The sequence below is a fragment of the Tyto alba genome, unplaced genomic scaffold (genome assembly GCF_018691265.1).
Source record: "Tyto alba isolate M040663 unplaced genomic scaffold, T.alba_DEE_v4.0 Super-Scaffold_13, whole genome shotgun sequence".
NCBI lineage: Eukaryota > Metazoa > Chordata > Aves > Strigiformes > Tytonidae > Tyto > Tyto alba.
In genome coordinates, this window is record NW_024881275.1 from 42,636,252 (window position 1) to 42,652,689 (window position 16,438).

Consider the following 16,438-nt stretch of genomic DNA (forward strand, 5'->3'; position numbering starts at 1 on the left):
CTAAGATGTTGCCAAAAAAAAATAATTCTGAAACAAAACAAAGTACATCATACATACGCACATAGTTACTGAGATGCTCCCTCTTCACTGCAAGGAAGAGAACTAATTAATTACTCTCTGCCACACTAGAATTTTTGAAAGCTTTTGAATTTTAGGCCAGATCACCAAACTGACAGCTGAATACCAGATGTGTTGTCAGGGCCTCATGTGTGGTTTGAAGTCAAAGAATACATATGCGTTCACGAAGACAGGACCCCAATCCCAGTATATTTATTTAGCAAAAATAATGCATCAGATATCTAAGTGATGTACATACAAGGTCCTAAGCCTGGGTCTCTGAATTCTGTAAAATAACTACCATATCTCTAGGTCTTACTGTTCTTCACATGTGGTTACTTTATGGAAGTTCATTGTTCTTTTCTCTACCCTATGAGTTCAGACATGTATTCATCACTGAGAAAGTATTCATCATTGAGAAAGAAAAAAAAAAAAGCTGTGGCAGGGGAGGAGAGGTGAGGGTGGGGGATGATCAAATAACTACCAGGCTGTAACTTTCAAGTGCACACTCAATTTTTTTGAAAAGCATTAGTTTTAAGACACAAACCAACACACAGGTCGACCATATCACCAAAAGCCAAAAGTTTCATTGCTGTTTTGTCTGTTGCAGAAAAATCATCTAGCAGAAGCCTGAAAGTAGGCAAGAAATAACTGATTGAAAAATTACCAGTTCAATAGAAAGCCTGCAAAGTAGTTCACGCCCAACAAGCTTAAAAGATAATTGTGATGTTCTCCCTCTCTCATATAACATTCCTGAAATTCATCAATTTCTAAAAATCAGAACTAAAGGCAATTATGAGCACCTGAGAAAGGAAACAATTAAAACATTTGAGCAGCATGACTCCCACACAACACTGACAGGCACAAATGAACTATGGCCCGAGTCACCTGTAAACAGTTAAATTTAACATCAATGAGGAAAAGTTTAGTACAAATATAATGCATCTGATATGCTACAACAAGATTTAAAGTTTACATCACCATTTTGTGCACATATTTTTACCTGGATGTATGCACAGTTAAACTGTGATGAAGTGATCAGACTTGGAAATTTTGAGATGAACTGTGGTAAAACCCAGTAATTGCTACCTCCTCCAAACTGGGCTTTAATACCATGTAACCTTCATATTATATGCTTAAACTCTCAAAACTAAGATTAAATTGCCAGCACCAGTCTCCCTCTCAACTTTACTCACTCAGCACTCTCTAACGCACAGACCTAGCTGCTCTTGCATGCTCAATGTCTAAGATGCACTTGTTTCCAGGTCCTATTTTTCTGGGCAATCACAATCTTTGCCTTCAGTACTGGAGCAAAGTCTGCAGTTCCACACCATCTGGCAGTCACAGAGTTCCTTTTTTTTTTACATCTAAATTACTCATGAATTATGCAAACACTAACAACAATTTCTGTGTCACATTTTTGAAGGCCATTATACCGTAAAACGACTGCTATTATTTGGCACAGTGTTGCTGGGTGCCTTATTTTCCTGACATTGATTTAAATACACAGCTGAAGAACCTAATTTATTCATTCATGAGTTTACTGAGGTCTTTATTTTCCCTCAGAGTGTCTTCTCAAATCTCTTTCTAAGTTTCAGATAAGGCTTCCAATAGACTAGGTCACTGCATATATTAAGATTACTTCTTCCAAGGAAGACTTTTTCTAAATTAAAATTTGTTCACCTGGATAGTCAAATTATGATAGCAAATCAACAAATAAATCTGCAGGAAAATTCCAGCTGTACTAATAGCATCATTCTGACATTTTTATGAAAGCAAGCCTAATCTTAAGATCTTCAGTTACATTTTCAATTTCTTTCAGTTAAACTTTTATCATTTTTCAATAAGCCTACAATAGCCACAAAGTTTCCATTTCTTCAGAAAACATGCAGATACACAGGTGAGCCAAAGTCTCAGCTGCTATATGACTGGCACTATGACAAGCACCACATGTCCCGTTTCAGTGCTGGGCTTTGTATCTTCAACTCCAAAGAAGAATTCTCAACAGCTCATATTAAGGTGAATCTAAAATCTAGTCAATAACCTTAAGTACTGTGTTTTGAACACCTTATACTGTAATAATATTTTTGTTTATTTTGTAACATTAACTGAACAAAACAATCTACTGTATGGCTCATATTTCCTGTCTAGTCTAAAAGTTTTTTATGAAGTTCCCAACAAGGAGTGGAAGAAAGGAAAGGGGAAGCTATAAATAAATCAAAGACCTCCCCTCAGAACTTGCATTTTAGTAAAAGTCACATCTCCCACCATACTAGGTGTTTCAGCTAATTGTTTCTACTGTAAATTTAGGTACATTAATATAATCAGCCTTGTGTGCTGAATTGACCAACATTTATTTTTATGTACAAATATCTCTTTCTGGCATATGTTTTGATTTGGTTGTCTCAGTATTTTCTGTGTATGTTCCTATCTCTTACTGTTTTCTTTACAATGAAAATAATACTTAGGGTTTATATCATCTATGCTTATGTAAACTCATGCAATCATTCCCACTTTAGAGGGGAGAAATAAAAAGGTATTATTTTAGATTTACCAGCTCATATGCATCACTCCTGGCACCAACTTTTATAACTTCATATCTTTATACAAGTGTTGATGAGAACAGGTCATAATGGCACCATTGCTACCACAATAATTGAAACCTTTGTCAGTATTTCCCAAGTAAAATCCTACATGCAGTCTTGTTACACAGCTGTAATAATGCTTCAAAGTGAATGTGGAAGGCTGGTGTGGAAGTGTATGTGCATCTTCCCTTTTTTACTCCCAAAGGTATATTATTTCTTCAAAAGTCTATTGGTCATTAATAAAAGTAATCTCATTTATTTATGAATAGTGCACTTAAACACAGTTGATCCAACTTCTTTTTTAAAACAGGTTTTAGAAAAACTATTTTTAAAATGGTCACAAGTTGTCTATTTCTGGATCAACAACATTCTTCCAAGTTATCTTCCAGCCATGTACAAAGTTAATAACAAAGTTAATACTGCTAAGAGATTTATCTACAGGAACTTAATTCAATTAGAAGTAAAATGAGGGGTTTTTTCTCTTCCAGAATTTTTAGGTCATAAACCAAAAATGAAATATAAAAACTTGAGCAGATCTGACATTTGTTAGCCGAGAGACCGAAAATTAAGAATCAAGATTCAGCCTGAAATGCCTGCCACTCAATTTATCAATTGGTGCACAGATCTTAGAAAATTAAAAACAAAATGAAAAAAAAAAAAAACCCAAACAAACAGCTACAGCATTTTTAAGGCCAAACTCAGTACTGAGATACCTCAATTCTATGTCTCTCACTCTTGACCAGTAAGATTAACATCACCAGACAGTTTAGTCAACAGTGGTCCCATCTCTGGAAAATGTAATGTGTTTCTCAACAGGCCTCTGAACTTTATAGAAAAGCACTTTCCTGAATCATCCATTAAATTCTTGGACACATAAAGTGCAGTATTTTAAGTATATATTTTGATGTCAGTATACCCAAAACAGTGAAATCCTTACAACGTGTACTATTTTTACACTGATCAAGCACACAGAGACGGTCTTAAATTGATGCTCTTGAATCAGAGCTAAGCTTCACTGGGATAGCTCCTAATGTAGTCTATCTATTAATACTCCTCCATAGTAAACACCAAGTATACCAGATATTCTGTTTAAATGGATTGAAATTCCTTTGCCTGCTTACCATATGATGCAAAGAAACACTATTTCTAAGTATCCCACAGAATAATAAGATCCATTCAGTCTCAAAACAGCTGTTTTTTGGCTAAACAGTAGCTGTCCTGGAATGCAGTTTTAAAGCCAAGATGAAAGTAGAAGATGACTGTTTGAAAGGAAATTTGATAGTTATAAGTATTTTTTCAGCTGCTAAGAACACAGATGTGAATTTTATAAATGTGCCTACTTCATATACAAGAGTTTGTGGAATATGGAGCTAACCATAGATGAGTCTTGTTTCCTTCTGAATGGAGGGAGCTACAACCACCACTCCCCCAGTCTAGTCTCCTCTCCAGAGAAGAGCAGCAACATTTGCTTCATGCAACACTGAAGAGGGTATGATAGCATTAGTCACGTTATTGATGTGACTCCAACATGCTGTAAGGCACTTCAGTGTCCTCCCACTCTACCCTTTCCTTTTTAAATGGACTGAACTTTGTATACACTCTTGTGTATTTGTGTTTGTAGTTAGCATCCTGTCTATTATATGTTCCCCAACTTTTTTCAGTGAAAGGAAAACTAAGATACCCTTCATCAGGACATGTGTTCTCAAGGAAAGCACAGTCCAGCTGAAATAATCAAGAAAAACAAACCACAGTAACCAGTGCTTGAATTGAGCATCAGCAAAGCAAAGAATTGAAATGCTCTTGTTCTCACAAAGTTACATTAAGAACCCACTGAAACATTGCTGCTTGCAAGACAAAAAGTCAGTAAAAGAGAACATGAAATGAGCCTCAAATATGTATATAATTTGGTATGGTTAATTAAAAAAAAATAAATATAAATAAATAGATAGATAGATAGATAGATAGATAGATAGATAGATAGATAGATAGATAGATAGATAGATAGATAGATAGATAAATAATTAAAAACAGCAAACCAACCCATCTTTTCTAGAAAGCAGTATTCTTTTTTAAAATGTTTCTGAAGTTTCAAGACCAACATCAAATTAGATCAAGACCACAGAAAAATGGGTCATATGTATTTATCCACAGAACATGCAAAAATGTTGCAGCTACAGTGCCAGATTCACCTTCTATATTGCTCAGAGAATACTTTCCAAAATGAATGTAATAAAAATGTCTTCTAGACATGAGAAGGAACCACTCAATTCTCTCAGCCCTTTATCTCTGTTCAGACTACCAACAGCATCAGTTAATACTATATAATTTTTTTGTGAAATAACCATCAGCTGGGTAGGAAAGCTGCTTAGTTTTGCTTTTGCTTAGTGTTTCTATCTAATTAACCACACTTTCTTAATTTTTCACTTTTAGCCATAAATTGTTTTATAAATTGCCACTCAATTTCCTAGTGTCACGATTTCCCCCTGTTTTTCTCCATGCCATTCAGAAGTCTCATCTCTAAAAGCAGTACGCCCATCACTAATCCTCATAAATACACAGACCCTGTCACATGTTACTATAGTAGCATATCAAAAAACTATGCATTCAGATGTAGATGCAGTCTACATCAAACAAGCACACAAGGATGAAAGCTGGTTGTGAAAGCAACCATGAACAAATATTCTGAAGTGACCAAGACAAAAAGCAAGATTTGTTAAAAAGCAAGAGGAAACAGAGTCTAGAATATGGTCCACATAAACTGTTAAAACCCAAAATTTTCAGTGATACAAGTAATATCAAGTATCCTATAACTAAAAGGTTAATTATGAGGAAAAAACCATGAAAAACAGTGAGAAGAAATAGCAAAATCCTTCAAGCTCTTCCATAGTACATTGCTTTTTTAAAAAAATCTAGTAAGTACAGAGGCTGTTCATACACTCTACACACCAGCTTTGTCAGAAAATGGAAACAAGAAAAACAATTCAGAATTTTAAGCTGACCTCCACTACAAAGCCTTTCCTTCAGATGCACCTTCATTTGAGTAAGACCCCACATCTGCACTTGCAGGTATCCTATACTTCTCCAATGCCTTTTTATGTCAACTTACCTTCCACACAAGACCTTAATTTATTTTCGGAAAAGAAAAACAGGTGATAAACATGTGGCCTTCTTCCTCAGCACTCACCTATTTACCCCTAATTCTATTCCATGGTTCATGCGCCTGCTCGATCTATCCCTTGTGTCCTTACCCTATGAGTTCCCACTTTTCTTCTCACACCCAAAACATATACTTCACTAATCTCTCTAATCCATGCTCTATCTTCCTCTCATCTTTAGGTCAATTGCATGTGCCAGTTAATAGCTTCCATTTAATTTCCCATCCTCTTAAAATTTCCTTACGACACTTATGACGTCCTCTTCAAAACAGAACTCAGAACCGTATGATCTCATTCACAGGCATTCATCTTCTGCCAGCTGGCTTCGACATACTATTTCACAGCTACTGTAGTGGCATACTCATCTAAATTTTCTTTACTCTCAACTCCTAAGCTAAGACACAGGATGCCTCTAACATTTTTGCAGGTAACCTTATATTCCTTTCTATTCTCCTTAGACCATATGTATAAATGTCTCAGAACATACTTGAAATAGACAACTGGAAGAAGCCACCTGATCACAGGCTGTGGTACTTATAGGGTATTTTAAACACAGCAATGTATGTTGGAGGGGCAATACAGCTGGGAAAGCAATTCAAGAAATTTCTTGAGTATCTTGGTGATAATTTCTTGATACAATTGCTCAAAAAGTCATCTAGGACAAACTCTTTGCTGAATCTGTTTTCTCAGAAGAAACAATTGGCTCTGGAAGTGACGGCCAACACCAGTCTTGTTCACAGTGACGACAACAAAAAGCAGAGTTAAAAATCCTAAGAGAGGTAAGCAAGATAAAAGTTAGAATTCCATCCCTGGTCTTCAGATCAGACTTTAGCTTTTTGCTCTTTCTCTGCAGGGCAGAGAAAGACATCTGATCTTCAACAACAACCTCTAAAAAGAACAAGAACCTTCCAATCAGATATGTAAGAAGTTGAGCAAACATGGCAGAAGGCCAGCAGAGATGAAACAACTTCCACATGCAATCAAACACGAATACACAAAAGGTGGATGCAGGCACTGGCTGCCCATGAAGAATACCAGTATATTAACCAAGTGCACAGGGATGAAATTTGGAAATCCAGATCTCAGCTGGAGTTGAAACTAGTGAAAGATGTGAAGAACAATAAAATGGGCTTCAGTTCACTTGCAGCAAAATGCTAAGGAAATAATCAAGTCCAGCATAGTCACCCAGATGACTGGTAACTGGGCTGGAGCATGCAATATGTAAGAGGATATTCATAAAACTGAGTTCTTTCAGCTTGAGAAGACAGTAGGAACATCTTAATGTCTTCAGTAATTTAATGGGAATGCATTGTTCCTGGTGCACAATAGGATGTGAGGCAACAGACAAGTTGCAACATGGGAAAATTTGATTTGACCATCCTTACGATGAAAACCTGTAATTTGAGCACAAGAACAGATGCCCAGAGAGGCTTGGAGACATTAAAACTCAACCTGACAAGGCCCTGAGCAATCTGGTATACCTGGAGCTGCTCTGAGAAGGGGGCTGGGCTAGACAACCTCCACAAGTCTCTACTAAAGCAATTTATTTTACAAGTATGAAAACTCCCACAAAATAGAGCCAGATATCTTAAAATCTTCTGCATGTTACTTACTCCTGGAAGAGAACTTGGAACTTTGTTTTATAAACAGTTTTTAAATAAACAGGAAGAAGAAACAATGCACATACCATTTCTGAAGTTCACAGATCTCTTATTAAGCAGGGCCAGGAAGGCAGGTGGAAGAGTAAAAGAATTTCTCTAAAGCTTGTTAAAGTTAAGAGAAAGAAATTGTACCATCTGCATAAAATACTAGTAGCTAAACTGAAGGGCAAAAAATACAAACTTAAAAAAACTGTCAGCTAAGGTGACCTGACCAGCTCCACCATTACTACTGCCATCATAAAAAAACTTAAGTCTTAGGAAGAATCTTGTCATTCCTTCAAGCTCCATATACCACATACTAATTTCAAAGATCCATACATATATTGTAGTGACGCCAGTGAAACTACATGACATCTTTTCCGGATTTTTGTTGGATTTGGGAACTAGATAGCTTGGATATTACTCTGTGTTTGTGGACTGAAGGAACAAGCTATGGTATGTATTTGATTTTTATCAATAACAATAGTTATCCCACAAGACAGGAATTATTTAAAGTTAGAAGTGATTGCAAAGAATTAATTTAAAAGTGTTTCCTATTAAAGTGAAGAGAGAATGTTCCTAGTATTCGCAGCGAAACTTAGAAATCAGAATTTGATCTGAACTCCAAATCTGCCACTGAGTCACTTTCTGGCATAAAAGATACCATAGAATATGGTTAATTAATGTCAGAACAAGGACAGGACTACAAACTCAGAACCTATTAGCCTTTATTTAGAGGCTGACTACCTATAGTCAAAGCTACGGTAGAAGATGCATTTTATTACTAACCTCACCTGAGAAAGTGAAAATGTCTTGATTATGATGCATTTGGAGTGATGGCACACAGATACATTTGCACAGACTTCACATCATAAATTAATACTGCAATGTTTTGTGTCTGGGACAGAATGAGTTTTCTAGAATGACCTAAGAGTTTCAGGGCTGGCCAATAGTACAGGATGGAAAAAGGCAGATCTGTTTTCTGGCTAGAGAGGATGCCCAGTTCCCAGAGCTGACAAGGAACAATAACTTTTTTTTTTTTTACCCATTGGAATTATTTTCATCATGGTGACTCCCAGGTCCCATCTGAGAATCAAGCATTATTTTTCTAGGTGCTAACACTGCAGGAAAAGAAAGCAGCAATCCCCAAATCCTGCAGTACAATTCAAATAAAAATATCAATGATAAAGAGTGCTTATTAAGGTTTGGCATGTATTTGCCAAAGCTTGAATTTTCCTAATAAATCCTACCATGTCTGAAACATTTCTATTGCTAGTTGAAGGACAGAGAAAGATTTTAATAAGGATAAAGACTCTTAAAGTTAACAACACTCAACTGTGCAATCAGAAGTAAATGAAATTCTATATGAGGTTAGCCAAAATCCCATGTGAAAGCCCACACTATTCTGTGGTTAGCCTTGATTTCATATGTTAATACTGTGAATGGTTGTTGTTGGTTGACTCAATAAAATGTCATTTCCCTTGAGGTGCAAGCTCCTCTTGGCAGGCACTGTGCTTTGACCTGCTATGATTTCTAAGTTAACAGTGCTTAAACTACTATGTCTTACTAAAAGCAACAATATGTAACTTTTGTGCTTATATTTTTCTACTCTACATCTGGTGTATTTGTGCTTTTTTTCTCTATGCCCACTGCTCATCAGAGATGAGTTGCATTAAATTGACCAAAATACTTATAAAATACATAGGCTAACACTGGATTATCTGGCATATTCTTTTGTACATATATCCCATTTCCTGCTTCATGTATAATTTTTTTTAATACTGTTCTAAATGTTAATCTATGTAATTTGTAACGGTAGTACAACGGAATTGTTTGAGAGTCCCTATAATCTGCAACGCTGTGGTTAAATTGTCCAGCGAGGCAGCTTGGTTTGAAAGAATGCACGTCCATAGACAGCTGGGAGTGAGGGTGTTTCAAGGCTAATCCCAGATCTCTAATTTTCAGCCAGAGCCTGTGGAAATCCTTTGCTTGTGACTCCATTTCACCATCTGTTTTGCAGAGACAAATTTAATTGCAAATAGATGTTCCAAGATTTAGTTATTAGTTGTAAAACACTTCAACAGGAGTGATAAAGTTATTCTCAAGCTTAATAAGCTTGGAAATGCCTACTGCTACGCGATTCAGTTTCCTCCAATACTTTAAATAGCCAGTACCTGAATATTTTGGAATGACATAAAAATTTTATTATCTTGCTCCTACCTCTGTACTTGTAGAAGGTGGTGGATGTTTATATTGTTTGTTACTTATAAAGTAAAAATACCTTGTTGAAATGTTACAGATCATTCTGAAACTAGATGGGACAAGTCAGTCTGTTTTGTTTTCTAACTTTCCTCTACCTGAAGTGTTTATCCTTCTAACACAGATGGCCATAGCCACTGAGAAAAGTGAAGCAAACAACATCCAGTGCTTTATGAAATGGTGGTTACTTGGTGGTAAAAAAATTGTTTGAACTCAACAGGCAGCATCTGCATGGAGATTCCTGCATCCTTTAGAGCAAAATCAGAGTATCTTTCCCACAAAGGGAGGTGGCAAAGGGGAGAAAACTTTCCTCCAATCCGCAGTCAAAATCACTAAAAAATTAACGCAAACCAGTATTATTATGCTGATACGCATTTATTCAAAGCACGAAGTCGTTTCACCTATGAAATCGAAGGAATAGTGCAAGAGTGTATTTGACAGTGCAGTTTCAGGCATTACCTGAACCGTTGAAAGACAATAGTGCCACCTGGCGTTACTATTGTATTTCGAAACTGTATATTGAAGTTTCGGAAAAATGCACGCAGAACATCATTTCATATTTCTTTCACTAAAAATTACATTATATTAGCCGGATTTTGTAATTATTACCGTGGACGGGAACTAAGGGACTATGAAGACGAGGTATCTAGACCCCGAACGTCACACTGGAATTTATTTTGGCTACAGCTCAACATGGTCAGTTTTCCCCAAATCCCCACGGGGCGGGGGTGAGGGGGGTGGGGGGGGGGGGGCGGGGAGCAGAGCTGTGAGGCCCTTCTCTCACGTCCAGGTGCTACTGCCGTTAGATTTCCGTTAACAGCATATTTTGCAAGATTTCACGGAAGCATAATGAAAATACCTTTCCAGCGCACCCCTACACGCCCAAGCAAACATCAGAACACTTTACAAAAGGGCAGGCTTACGGTAAGCCAGCGAAGGCAGTTGCTCGCCGAGGCTGCCGAACGCCCCGCCAGGCCGCACCTCCCCGCTGCTACCGCCGGCGACTTACGGCCGCCGCGAGCGACAGGGCAAGCCCCTCACAGCAGCCAATAAGAGGACGAGGGGAGGCGCCTGCAACCAACAGGAGCGCGGCGCCTGCCGGGAGGGGCGGTGCCGGGGGACGGGTGTTAACGGCGCCGGCCCGAGGGGCGCGAAATGGGGCGCTCTGGAGAGTGTGGTTGAAAAGTTAAATTTAGTATTGCCTGACATTTTAAATCCTGAACGATTCCGTTTCCCCCCTCCCTGCTGCACTATGACATGTAGGTAAACATGGCTGTGCAGGCTGTGTGATAGCGGCTTAGCACCCCTGGCCTTGCACCAGAAGCGCAGGCAGGGAAAGGAGGCATGCTGGCAGAGGGCAGAGTGGAAAGCAGAGGCCTGGAGACACAAAAGCCAGCCATTTCTGGAAGAGTGAATAGATCGAAGGTGGGATCAGCAAAGAAATTGTCCTCAGGTTCCCTTTTCTGCTCTCAAGTCTGTGCTTACTGGTATCAGAAAGAACAAGGATGTCAAGCACTCAGCATGGGCTTGACTTAGGCCTGGTCACAAAGATTACATCCGATTGTTGACCATGTCAGCAAGTTTGATGTATATGGCTCGAAGGATAGAGTACAGTTTCTTTGTCATTGTGAGATGGAACCCTGGACATATAAAGTACCATATGTCTCGAGAGAAAGGTTTTCTCTATTTCTGTTTGGAGAAGGTGCATGCTACTGCTTCAATGCTTATTCATTCAACAGTTAAGGGATGATTTCCACCCGCTTGCTTCCCCCTCTCCTAAAGGCAGGCATCAGCCTCCATCAACCTAATCCACAGCCTTAACTCTAAAAACCTGTTCGACACCATGATGTAGGGAGGCAGAGTAGCAAGAAAGATGTGATGATGCAGTGGTAAGTTTCCACCCTGCACCAAAAGGAAGCAAGACAGTGGTACTGAAGCACAACACCATTCAATGCCTCCAGTCTCACAGACCTGATGCCTAGCTCCCAGTCCAGCTGAACATAAACAAGGTTTTAGGCATAGACACAAGATTTACAGGATCCCCCCAGAGATTACAGAAGTGTAACAGGAGTAGTGAAGAACATTAATAAAGGTGAAGGGAGTCATGCTTTCCTGTTTCAAAACTGAAATGGGTTACTATGCAGAGCAAACCTTTACTGTTTGATTGTGTATCGAAGTGATGAGATCAACCTTGATCCACTTTCAGTTTTTAGCTTCAAAAGCATATGTGAAGTCACTTACCTGTGAATTCAACTAATGGTACTGTGTCATTATTTAGATCAACCACTTCTCTGGTAAATAGGAGGATCTAAAAAACCTGCTACCTACCTTCTCTACCTCTTTACATACTGAAACAGGTTAGAGCCCATGCCACAGAAGTGTACTTTTAACAAGTGTTGCCTTTCCACTGGCCTCCAAACCTCACTCTTAAGGCATAGATTTAAATGCACAGAAAAAGTATTTAGTAAATTAATGTTATAGAGGTCTGAATTTACTAGAGGCTAATTTTCAAATAAAAATTCTCAGTCACCAAGCTACACTGTAAAGCACCAGTTTAAAGTTCACCTGGTTAAACACCTGGTTAAAGTTCATCAGGGGTTCCAACTATCATCTGATATGAGAAACCAACTTTCTGTTCCTCATTATACTCTTAGATTTTTCAACCAGTTTCTAGTTGACTATATATTGGTGAAATTAAGGCCAAACATGTCTTGCTCACAAGTGGCTTTGCAACTGAGTCTCACAAGTTATTTTCCCAACACAGTCCCTCATATCCCAGTAGACTACTATTCTGAGGGAGAAAAAGAAGTTACAGTCTTTCACCATATTCAGAGGCAAAACAAATTGCATATATAATAGGAAGAAATTTTCAGATACTAATGTTCCAGCTTAAACATACTACATACTGTGGATTGGTCTGCATTGTCTGGCAAGTCATGTCAAATTTCAGGGAGTGAAACAGGGTTTGTTTTTCTTATGCAACTACTGCTGTTCCTAACCTAGTAGCAGCAAACATTCCCTCCAGGAATAAAGCACTCATCTCCTTCTAGGAGACACCTGAGTGGCTTTAAGTTCTACTCTCCTATGCAAATTCCACAATAAAGGTAAGTATCAGATGCATGCAATAAGCATATTCACATATCAGGGACTATTTTCAGCATTAATCTGTTAAAATATGAACATTATTCCCTATCCCCACCAATAAAAAAAGCTGTGTTTGACAAGACAGTTGTATTGAATTCACTTCCTTTTATTGCAGTGACATCCCCCTGGTACAAAGTATTAACTGCAATAATTACGTTAAAACATTAGAAAAGCATTTGTGTGTGACAGTTACAGTACAGTATCAAATCTTACATCTTCAAACCAAGTGGGACTTTACCCACTTACACTCAAATCTTTAAATTATTTTCAGTTATTTTTAAATATGTAATGTCAGAAAAAGCATATAAAAAGAATGTATGTAAAAGGAAACCTAAATACAAATATAAGTGAACAAATAAATAATTGATTTTCTCCAGCTATTACTGTCTTTCTAAACCCATACAAAGAAACCTAATCTACAGAAGGTATGAATTGCCATGTGTAAGTGATTTCATTTTTCAAGTAATTAATAATGATTGGAACAACTAAATTTGGCGTCGAAATCAAAGCAGAAGTTGGAGTGACTGCCACTAACATCTGTTGCAAACAATTACAATTAACTGTTCAAATTTTAGTGTAGCAAATAATCTGGAAACTTGATCTCATGCCTAGCGTTAGTGGACTTCAGAGAGTGCATGTGAAAAGCATCTTATGTTATTTCACAGACATTACCTTAACTATCCCCATATGCATATTTAGATATATTTTATATAATTTTATACACATATATGCATGTATACACACACTTCATTTGGTTTCTGTGTTACAGATCACAAGCAATGGTTTCCTGAATGGGCAAAAAAACTTCTAAATAAGTGTACCTGTGCACGTTTTATTTTTTTTTTTTTTTAAAATAGCAGCACTAAGTCCATGCCTTACTGTCAATCTGTTCAAAAGAATGTAACTCACAAAACAAGAAGAAACATGGCAATGAGTCCATATTCACAATGTGACATCCTTATCCCCTAAAACACACTGTAAAACCTGTGATAGATTCGTTGGTAAGTTTGATCCCCACCCCCTCTCCTGGAAGGAAACAGCACTTTTACTGCAAACTGTCTTGTCTTATAATGTTTATCATAACAAGCTGGGTTCATGCTGGCATCAGTTACCTCATGTTTAGCAGCAAAACATGCATGTTTGTTTTTCTTGTATTTTAAGTGAAATGATTTAATAGTCTCAAATCCAATTGACAGAAACAGCAAAAAAAAATTTTTTTGCAGTTTACCAAGAACTTGATTACAGTGTATACTGCACTGTGTAGAATATTTTTATCTTTAATCATAACTTGAAGCTCTACCTTGCCACACAATGATTATGCTTTGTCCTTTAAAAGGAACAGTTACATTTCTTTTTGATCTTGTAGTTAGCATAAAAATACACCTTTTCTGTGCATCCTTAAAAGAAAGTCACTCAACCACTGGTAAACTGATCCAGTGGCATATCCAATGCTAATATCAAAAGCTTGTGAAATGTTTTTAGGCAATCCTTTCTATCCAAAATATATTAGGAATCTAAAAAACAGTTCACATTACTAACCTTTATACAAAGGCTCAAGTGAAATTTCTTGTGTAGGTGTTCATAGTAGACTAAATTATGAAGTTCTCAAAATATACAATGGAAGGGCACACAAGATTGGCAGTTTCTTTATTGAACATAGAAAATGTATAAAGTAGGATGTATGGAATAGATCTAAATTGCTAGACAATCAAACCTGAGCATTATTTAGTAAGACTAAATGTATTTTCTGACAACTGAATGAATTGACCTAAAAACATCTCCTCCAGTGACTAATGGTCCTTTTAACTATTTGTTGAAAAATGCAAGAGAACTGTAGCTTTTACGTTTCATATTGGATAGCAAGATTCCACATAGTGTTTACTGTTTTCTGTTAGATAGCATCACATTGCTTATATTATCCCCATTCAAGCCTTAAGTTGAGTTTTGTTTCAAAATAAGTTGAAAGTGACACTAAAACATAACAGGTCAAGAACTAGGACAGGTCTTTTTCTTTCCTGCTGATCTATAGTAATGTAAAAAGCCTCAGCCAGTAAGATTAATTCAGCTTCATAATTGAGCTACAGAGCAAAGATTGACCAGTATCCTTCGCCAAGATAGTTAATGTTAGCTTTGTATCTTAGACTAATGCCAAAGTAGTACACATTGTCAAATTTGAGAAAAGGATCCTCTCTGCTAGTAGACTTAGTTTTAACTGTTACAAATTTAGTAGCATGAAGTCTTGACAATAACATAAGGAATTTGTTTTTGTTCAACTGACCTGCCCCAATTCTCACCTTTAAATCTAACAGATACAATAATAAAAACCCAAAAACTTTCTGACAATAGAAAACATACAGTACTAAGAACTAATAGCTCAATGGAAGACTGAAAAGCAGCATTCATTTTTATTGTAATATGGAAAAGACTAGAAACTAAAGGAAGTCTGATCTAAACTTTTAGTTGAAGGCAGATTTTGACATTCTATATAAATTTACAAAATAGGATGTATGGATGAGATTTGGTTAATTTCAGAAGGCACCTCAAGGCTAAAAGGCTTTTATAAATCTATAATCCTTTCACTGATCAAAAATAAAACATTTTATTGCTGCTATTCAAATAGCAAACAAAAAGCTTGTCTTGTTCTTCTGTCTAACAAGGAATCCTCCCCCATTAAGCAAGATTAAATTACAGAAAATACAGAATAAAACTGAAGATGTCACAACTTTAGAAATACAGTGACTTTCCTTGTGTGCTTTCAAGTCAGTGAAATAGTGAAAGAAGAGTCACTTTTTGCCTTTGTGATGTTAATAAACTACAGACCATGTCAGTCACTCTCCCCTGGGCACTGAAGTACCATTTCACCATAGCTGTCCCATGTGCAGTACTCTTAGGAATAGAAGGTAAGAACACTCTGATGATTCCCACGAACAAGAAGAATCGGTGGCAGATCTTTAGAAAGAGCTTCTAACCAGGCCATGTAGAGCGCACTAGAAACAGCACCTTTTCGTGCAACTGGCAAACTCCTACAATTCACAAGGATAAAAGCATTCAACAATTAGAAAAGCCTGGTGGAAAACAAGACACATGATAAAAACGTGAAAGTATGATTCTGCAAAGAGGTCCTCAGTTGAAGACAGTTCCTTCAAAGACTCATCAAGATTTTAAAATATGATGCCAGGTTGGTGTGGTCTAATACTCCTTCTCACAATTCTTCCAAAACACGCTATACTCCCTTCTTTTTTGAAAAAAACTACAGTAAGTCTACTGGCCCTACTCAAATTTCAGTTGTGCTTCATGGAGCTCTGAAGCAGACTCCTAAAGAAAAACAAAATGAAGAAACCTACGATTTGCATTCTGCTTGCTTACACCAAGAGCAATTCCAAGGAAATCCATCAGCAAAATGATGATCTAACTTTTATCTAGAGAGATTTCCTAGAAAAAGAACTGAAAGGAAGGACCTGAAAGAAAGGGGAATACTTGGCATGCAGGAGTGGAAGTAATGCGAGTCCTGAGCAGCACTACAAATGCGGAGGTAATCACCTAAAGCATTGTAATCAGAAGCACGAAACTACACAGGCCGTTTTTCATTCATCAGTGT

General features: G+C 37.3%; 1 protein-coding gene across 3 annotated transcripts in view; it reads right to left on the reverse strand.

Moving 5' to 3' along the window:
- Window positions 1–12,925: 12,925 nt before the first annotated feature.
- Window positions 12,926–16,438, reverse strand: part of SLC12A2 (solute carrier family 12 member 2) — a 63,110-nt gene continuing 59,597 nt past the window's right edge. For all 3 annotated transcript variants that reach the window (XM_042787815.1, XM_042787816.1, XM_042787814.1), the window contains one exon: window positions 12,926–15,863. In XM_042787815.1, coding sequence (XP_042643749.1) covers window positions 15,728–15,863 — 136 coding nt within the window. In that variant the 3' untranslated portion in view covers window positions 12,926–15,727. The remainder of the gene's footprint in view (window positions 15,864–16,438) is intronic.